We start from the raw sequence: 8,814 nt of genomic DNA on the forward strand, positions 1-8,814 counted from the left end.
AATATAAGAACACCACAGGCTACCATATGCTACCAATCATGGTATAAAAAACAGATTGAACAAATAAATGTCTATATATGTCACGATTCGAAGTTAAACTTTGTTAAAAAAAAAAAAATAGCCATTTGGCCTGAATAAGATGATGTTCATGGCTTTCACTCACAACTCTCTCACCTTTAGCTTTTGTTTATACGCAAAAGCAGTCTCAGAGAAGCAATCACTTTGCAGTCATTGTTTGGTTATGATATGTATGCTACACATTCAATTATAGCTAACGTTAGTAGCTAAACTATGCCAAAATTAGCTGACAACAAACTAACTAACTAATCCGCATGTTTGTGGGTTACGTGGGGCGTGGTTTGCAATGTCGGAGCAGGAAGAGGGCGGGATATAATGCTTGCAGCACGTTTGAAAGTTAGCGCCCCCCCATGCAGTACCTCACCAAGGCAGGCAGCGCGTTTTAGTAAGCATGCATTTGAACAAGGCTTTTTTTTGTCAAGATGAGCATAACTCGAGTTCTGTACACACACAGTTCTGTACTATGGAGCAGCACACTAAGAAACATGGAGACACTTTCTGCATTACATTTTATAAATTACATACTGGCTGGCATGAGAGTGCTACAGTATATTTTCCCATGAGAACACTATCTTTTGCTCCCATTTTTATTTTTTATTTTTTCAGTTTGTTTTGCTCCCATATCCGGCCACCTCTTCCAGCTACACGGGGGGACACGAGGCACTTGTGGGACAGCTGTGAAACATAATCCCTTATGTGTCCTTGGTCTGATCCGAGGCCTTCCTGGCTGGACATGCCTGGAACACCTCACCAGGGAGGGGTCCATAAGACGAGATGCTCGAGCCACCTCAACTGGCTCCTCTCGATGCAAAGGAGCAACAGCTCCACTCTGAGCTTCTCCAGGAAGAGTCCAGCCACCCTACGGAGGAAACTCATTTTGACCACTTGTATCTGCGGTCTCGTTCTTTTGGTCACTCCCCAAAACTCATGACCATAGGTAAGTAGAAATCTAGATGGACCAGTAAATCGAGAGCTTTGCCAGCTCTCTCTTCACCATAACGGTCTGGTACAGTGACCGTATTACTGCAGATGCTGCAGTGATCCGCCTGTCTAAAGTCACGCTCCAGCCTTCTCTCACTTGTGAACAAGACCCCAAGATACTTGAACTCCTCCATCTGGTGCAAAACCTCACTCCCAAGCCGAAGGGTGCAATCCGCTCCTCTTTTTTTTATGTAACCCAAAATAAGCCAAATTTCTAGTTATTACTGTACTTTTGTACTTAATTGCTTGTTAGAGCAAGATCACAAAAAATTATGAATGGCAGTCCTTTGTCTGAACAAAAACATGTAATAAACATATGCCACCTTGACAAATTTCATACAAATTTTGCCTCCACATTGTCCCACAATTCGCCATGGCAATGCATGTCATTTAGATGGTACGCCTGTGAGGACTAGTTTGTACGCTGTTTGCGTTTTCTGTGTAAGTTACTCACTTGCCACACAATTCTTGGCCAAGAACAGTGCATTGGCACAAAATGCCATGCTACCGCATTGTTTGCGAATAGACTGCACAATATTCACGACTAGTTGGTGCAAGTGGCACGAAGATTATACTTGCCAGAACTTTTCAACATTTTACATTTTTCTTTGCGCACTGGCACGCAACCTCGCCACAGTTTACACATCCTTCACAACAGTTTACAATGAATTTACTCATTGGCACGTAAAATTGTGTACCGCTGTGGGGACAACATTTGTGCAAATGTCACAGAGCATACCAGTTAATTTAACACAGACTGCTGCATAGGTCAGGTGCTATACCTTTCTTTGGTAACGTTTTTGGTGAGTTGTACAGAAGCAGAACCCTTTTGTCCATTAAAAAAACAAGTCCTGGCCACATTTGTTCATGGATGTGCACAGTAAAGAGCACGTTTCTTTAGTATTCATTATTTGGAACTTTTGAATCAGATGCGCTGTTCAAAATAGTTTTTAAATATACAGTAACAGTGACAGGCCTCTTTTGATTGTTTTGGTTGGTTTTGCCTCAGGAGAGATGACCCCTTCCGCTTTGGCCGTTACTCTCATTGGGTTTAAGCCGCTTAGAGGAGGTGGTTGGTGGCCAGGTGCCATGAAGTTTGGTGCAGTGGGCCCTCTGTCTTGTCTTCAACTAGTTTAGTATGCCGGGAAATAGCTGTAAGTTGAGGGTTCAAGGGGAAGCTATAGCGGTAAAGACAATATGGGCCTGCACTGTCTGAAAGATGAGGAAGTAAAGACGAAGCGGACCCTTGAGTGCTGAGAGAGGTGGAGAGGGGGATCAAGCAGGAGGGGCTGCCAGGAGGCCGTGAAAGACTTGGATCCCGACAGTTGGGTGGTTTCTTTCCTTGAAGCGCAGAGAAGAGCGGGAGGTCTGTTAGTGAAGGTAGTGGCGATAGACCTCTGAGTCTGTCTGCTCCCAGAGAGGAGAAGGCTCTGCTGGGCAATGCGGGGGTGGTGGAGGTCTTTCCGTAGAATGGAAGTGTGAGGGTGTGAAGAGCAGAGTCCTGGCATGACAGTGTGGGGAATGGAGGGAGTGATGAAGAAGACGAGAAGGGAAGGAGGCTCTTTAGTGAGGAAGCAGTGCTGGTTGGAGACCCCAAGCTACCTGTTGATAGATACAAGATACAAGGAACATGAATGACAACAGCCTGGAATAGAAAAAGCAATGCAAGCTGCTGTTAAAGATACCGTGAAGCTGTATGGCAAATGGCTTGAAGTCCAAACTGAGAGGAGATCTCCAAGGATACGACTCAAGTAAACCATCCAACACACCCCTATAGACACAAAGACAAACTCATAAAGTTGCGGAAGCAGGAAAATCCTTTCCAGATATTTAAATGTTGGCTCCTTGAGGTGTGAAATTCTGCACTGCCCATGCCAACTTTATGTGAGGGGTTTATGTGGTATCACATGTTCATAGTTTAACTTAACATCTCTCTTGGGCCCTGTAGTCGAGTACTTTCTATAGCTGTAACAAGTGTTGATGTTTGGTGAGGTTTCCCCTACCTGTTCCTTCCTGGATCCCTGAAGCCCTTGGCAAACGGGTTTCTGTCGATCTTCAGTTTCGTGATCTTGGCCAGACATGTGGAGAAAACGTGCTAGTTTAGGTGTGCGGTAGGACAGCAACAAGCTCATTTTTACAACAATTCAGTAAAATGCAGGGTTTTCCAACTGATGGACTACACCCAGCAGCCCCCAGGAGGATCTACCTTGTCATATGGGGATTTAGCAGAGTTTTTTTCACTGCCTTAATAGGCTCTGGACTCCAGCAGGCAGCCGGTCATAGCTCGTTATTGAGTTTCTATAATAATACAGTCACTGATCATAAAAATGAATCCTGCTGAAAAGAGCTGGCAGTCCCGGCAGTGGACGTCTGTTACTGGAGGAAGATAGCCAACAGCGGGGTCAGCGCCACCGCACATACACACACTCTCTGTCACCATGAGCAACGGGCACCACAGAAAAGCTGGACAATTTATGATATTGCAAAGACCCCGTGGAAGTGGGCCTCATCACCTTCATGATGTTGAGATTAGAAGTTTGTGAGGTCAGACAGACCAGAACTGCTGACTGGATCGGCATAACAATCACTACACATCTGCTTTTGGAATATATCTGGCACAGTAAGGGTGGAGGTTTTTTTTTATTTTCAAATTGTTACCCGAACTTGGTTGCTCAAAACCTTTGTATGTAATTACTGTGCAAACCATTTTAGCATGCAATGGAATCATGCAGTTTCAGTGAGCATTACCTGTTGATTCTGATAGGCTGTGACGGTGGTGAACTCCGTTTCTGGGAAGGAGAAGCTGTACACTCCCTCAACAGGCAGCGACTGGATCTGGGACAAGTCCATCCGAGGGTCATGCTTGATGATGTGCACACGTGGCTTGTATTTATGCATGGACTGCAGAATTATCTGAAATAAGAAATGATGATATTTCACAAATAGCTCTATTTTATCCATCTACTATGCTGCTTATCCTCACTAGGGTCGTGGGGGTATGCTGGAGCCTATCCCAGCTGTCTCCGGGCGAGAGGCGGGGTACAACCTGGACTGCTCGCCAGCCAATCGCAGGGCACATACAGACAAACAACCATTCAAACTCACAGTTATACCTATGGACAATTTAGAGTCTCCAATTAACCTGAAATGTGGGAGGACCCAGACACAACCCACACACGCGCAGGGAGAACATGCAAACTCCACACAGAGATGCCCAAGCGGAGAGTCGAACCTAGATCTTCCAGATTTCCTGGCCGACATGCCACAGTGCGGCCAACTCTATTTTAATCTAACTGAATTTTCCGTAAATTAACATGCAGAATTTAGCATAACCATATTTTGAAATGCGGAAAACATTCATCACACTTTCCTAAAACTTGAAGTGATGTCATTAAACAGCTTAACAAGTAGTCTAAACATGTCACATGAGAGAATGGAAAGAAGCAAACTGACAGAAAACAAAGCATTTGACATGTTTTTTTTTTTAACTCTTTAAAGTATGCCCAAAATAATACTTCACTCAACTCTGATTGAAAGCATTGATTAAAAAGATAAAATTATAGGAGAGAGAAAAATTTACCATCACGCTCCAACATCTTGATGTGCATCTGCTTTTTAATTTAATAATCTCAACTGCCAAACTGCATTGCTTGCATTAGAAAACAACACATTTATGACCTATTTAGGTGTCTATTGAGGAAGTCATTTTTTTCAACATAGATACAGTAATTTGCGTCAAGTGTCTATAATATTAACATTGATGAACAAAAGTATCATGAACATTGAGATGGTGTTTTCTTTAAAATCTATTTGTAGTGTTTAAAGTGCAAAATAAATACTTTGTGAGTGAACCAAATGCTTACTTTATTTATCAATTAACAAAATTTCATTAGGTACTGTATTGTACGTTTTTTAAATCTGCTTCTTGCCTTTCTCATTTCTATCTATTGGGGGTGGGAGGGCATACTTTAGTTTTAAAGCATGTTTAAATGCACCCAAAATCACATTAAGCATCATATTCAAAGCATTTATGACATTCTGAAATTATGAATTAATTAATTAATTTTTAAAACCAAAATCCTTAAAGTACTTGAGACAGTTTTGCTTGCAGAAACATGAAGTTTTATGATGATGATGATGGTTTATTTCTGCTCAAACCATGTTTTCAGCATTCATTGCGTTCTGGAACAATACTCCCAGCACAATTTTCGGATTAATTTTTGGGATTATCAAACGTTGCCCCCAATAGACTTCCCCATGCCCATGGCTCACTTAATTATTAAACATTTACCACACATTTAATCTTGCATGTACATAATTAAATCCAACAACAGTGGGTCTTAATCATCTCTGTTTACAATAAAAAGCCAATGGAGATATTAGAATTTGATGTGCAAGATTTATACAAAATAAATTATAGCTCAGTCCTTTATTGCTCTTTATGCAAGTTTGGGAGACGGTTTACTTACATGCCCTTTGTCGTCCATCTCATTGTTGGTCAGTTTGACTCGATCGAAGCTGATAACCTGGCGCATCCAAGTCTCTCCCTCGCACGGCGAGTCTGCGTGCACGTAGAGCCTCGGCGAGATGCAAGAGTGGTCTGTGTTTCCTGCCACCATCCACTGGGAGCTATGGTAAACATACCTAAGGCAAGGTGTATGTCTTAATAATAAAACAGATATATAACAATCACCTCACAAAACGCAATGTGCACACCCATAACATGTTTGTGTCCTAAAATAAACGCACCTGTAACGTTTGGAGTCCACGGGCATGACATCCATGGCAATGTAATACTGCTGGCGTGGGTCCAGGTTGCGCACTTTGACGCGCACAGATGGAAACATTCTCCTAGTGGTGTGAGGAGTGCAAATTAATATACACACATTTGAACTATAATATACATTATTTGTTGTATGCAAATTTACATGAGGTTGTCGCCAAGTGCAGAAGAAAAGTCTTGCCTCAGGGGGCCCTCCCAGTTTGGACATCATAACTCCTGAGATTTATCACGTGTTTTCTCGGTAATTAAATTAGCAGAACCCAAATCTCGGCAAGTAGTTAAACAGTGATAACTCATTTTGTTGGAAAATAAAAAAAAATAAGATAAGCCAATATATATATATATATGTTAAATTATTTATTTTATAGCGATCAATAAAGTAGCTATCTATTAATAATCCGCACAAATATATTAGGTACAAGATTTGGTTTAGACTGAAGGGTTGAATTTGTGTAGAATTAAACTGAATGCCAAACATATTATTTCTCTCTTGTAACCAATGTGTTTTAAATAAATACAACTCACCTCCACTCATCTATTCAACATGCAGGTAATTTTAGTATGCAATGTATGGCTATAAATGCATTATCGATTAATAGACTATACCTTACTTTTCCACCACTTAAAATGATTTTTTAAACCTGACGAAATGCCACCTGTCTGCACCACTATAGGCCTATGAGGCCATATAACATCCTGCTTCCGTGCAGATTTTTTGCAGTTTTTATGAGTTCTAGTTAAGGATTTTTAAATAAATTAAATGGTTTACTATTGGGCCTATTTATATTTCGAGTGTCTCGCTAATTACATGTTCATATACAGTAAGTATAATAAATAATGCACTTTATGGTCAGGGTTTGCATCTTCATCTGAATGTCCAAAGTGTTAATCCAGATTACCTTCCCGCTTTGGTGATGATCATCTCTGTGCCGATCTCAAAGAATCTTTTCCAGAGTTCGGAGCCCTGCAGCTCAACATGGACCTCTCTGTCCGGTCTACTCTCACTGAGTTTCGGCTTACTCTCTTCTTCAGGCGGTTCGGCCTTCTCGAGCAGGTCCACATTACAGGATTTGTCCTCAGGCCTCCTCGCTGCTGAATCCACCTTCTTTGGAATCTTTGGTGAGCCTGAAAGTGAAACTATACAACTTGAACAAACGTTTCCAATAATATCTTTTACATCAGTTTAATATAACATGAAAGATAAGTTCCAGTGAATGTTTTATTTAATCAGAGGTTTCATTACTGAACGCAGACTTGTTTTGACTTTGTGCAAAATTATATTGTCTTTTTTGTTGTTTTGTCTTACCGGTGAAGATGTCCGTGTGTCCTTGTGAACTTGAGTCATGGTCTTCTGACACTTTCAACCTCTTGCAGGGCTTCCCCACCAGCGCCTCCACGGAAAATGCGTGCGCCCTGGAGCTGAGACCCTGCATTTTGGCGGATGACATCCTGCGAGGTGTGTATCCGTGCGAACCTTGACTTTGCACCCACCAGATTTGAGTATTCCAGCTCATTCAGACCGGGGAAGGGCGCGTCAGAACCGCAGCAGAACCTCAGGGAGTTACCGTCCTCCTCTCGATTTGGTCCTTCGCGCTGCGTAATTAATCCGATTCCATTCCATGTGCTCTCCAAGATCTCCTACATCCAAATCCTTGATTGTTGACACGCCTCCCCTTGCTCAAGACATTGTTCCCCCCTCTCTCCTTTATCCGTTTGAGAGGTCCCATGCCTTAGTGGGCTTGGTTCCCTGGATCCGCTCTGTGCGTCACAGAAAGGGAGGGAAGATGCATGCGCATTCCTCACACCGGCCCATGTGCAACTAAAACGTCCTTCTAAACATTTATTTCTTATTTAAACATCAATTTCCTCCAGATAAATGGAAAATGACAGTCACAGTGACACCGAAATCAACATTGGGAACGTTTCCTAAATTAGCATAGAGTATTTATACACCAAAAATAAACAAAGTTATGTTTGATTTTTGATTGATGTTTTTTTTCCCCCACTAAATATTTTATATAGGTCTGCATTTTGAAATATCTTAACGTTGTATTTTTAAAGGTTGATAAAGTGAGTGTATGTTGATTTAAAAAGCCCGTACAATATAATTCTAAGTGCTATTTGCAGGTGATCAAATGATTTTACGTTGTTTTTACTCCTTTAACTTCCTGAAACCCAGCATGTATTTTTGTTCTCTGTAAGGGACAAGGGTTCAATAGTCAATTGTTTGAGTGCAAGATTTTGGTAACGGTCATGCAGTCACATTTTTTCTATACCGTCATCTGTGGTGATTTCAGTGTTTTTTAATGACCATGACGGGAAAAATGGAATGTAATATATATAAACGTAGCGCTATAAACTGCTTAACATTGTAAATCATTTTTGTTTATGTTGTTTCAAAATACCTTGTTCCTCTCTTCAAAAGAGCAAAAGAAGGTGTAAGAAAAATGATTCAACTGGCACTCTTTATACTGCTGTCCGCATGACATGCCAAAAAATCGCAAATAAGTCACATTTTATGACCAAACATTTTTGCCATATTGTTTTCACCCAAGACAATTAGACTACTTAATGCAACCCCCCCGTATGTTTCCAGGTCTCAGGAGGTTAATGAGGTGGCTATGTAAATACAAGTACTTTTCAGAGCACTACTGGCTAATTAGAGGTACAAATATTTAAGTCTGTTTATTCAAACCATCTGGAAAGTAAGATATCACCGCGCATTTCTCTTGAAGCAAACATTTCCGATATTAATTTAAAGGCTTTCCTTCAAGCCGTCTCTTGTCTCCTGTTTCCCTTGCGGAGAAAGTTCCCTTCTTTTTGCTTTTTTAACGGTGACCGGTGATTTTGTGCACCAGTCTGGTTCTCATAAATGCGGAGATCAGATGGAGTTTGGCGCACTGGGGGAGGAGGGGAGGGGGTCTGCGCCGTAATGACAGCTCGGGATTATTACATTACTGCTCGACATGAAA

At 41.5% G+C, this 8,814-nt stretch overlaps 1 protein-coding gene across 1 annotated transcript; it reads right to left on the reverse strand.

Annotated features, from left to right (window-relative positions):
* Positions 1–2,119: 2,119 nt before the first annotated feature.
* tbx22 (T-box transcription factor 22) lies at positions 2,120–7,356 on the reverse strand. Its single transcript, XM_054792516.1, has 8 exons — positions 7,086–7,356; positions 6,742–6,868; positions 5,809–5,910; positions 5,529–5,703; positions 3,808–3,972; positions 3,063–3,127; positions 2,745–2,830; positions 2,120–2,661 (listed from the first exon to the last, which is right to left on the reverse strand). Exons 1-8 carry the CDS (start codon positions 7,354–7,356, stop codon positions 2,120–2,122), a joined length of 1,533 nt encoding a protein of 510 aa, XP_054648491.1.
* Between the last annotated feature and the right edge of the window lie 1,458 nt (positions 7,357–8,814).

The sequence above is a fragment of the Dunckerocampus dactyliophorus genome, chromosome 11, assembly GCF_027744805.1.
Source record: "Dunckerocampus dactyliophorus isolate RoL2022-P2 chromosome 11, RoL_Ddac_1.1, whole genome shotgun sequence".
Taxonomy (NCBI): Eukaryota; Metazoa; Chordata; class Actinopteri; order Syngnathiformes; family Syngnathidae; genus Dunckerocampus; species Dunckerocampus dactyliophorus.

Bases quoted from the DNA above. Each gene is read 5' to 3' on its own strand.
- tbx22 (XM_054792516.1), bottom strand. From the start codon at position 7,356: ATGAGCTGGAATACTCAAATCTGGTGGGTGCAAAGTCAAGGTTCGCAC. The intron at 5,911-6,741 runs GTAATCTGGATT...TCACACCACTAG, and splicing joins ATCATCACCAAAGCGGGAAG to GAGAATGTTTCCATCTGTGC. The intron at 2,662-2,744 runs GTATCTTTAACA...ATCTATCAACAG, and splicing joins ATTTGCCATACAGCTTCACG to GTAGCTTGGGGTCTCCAACC.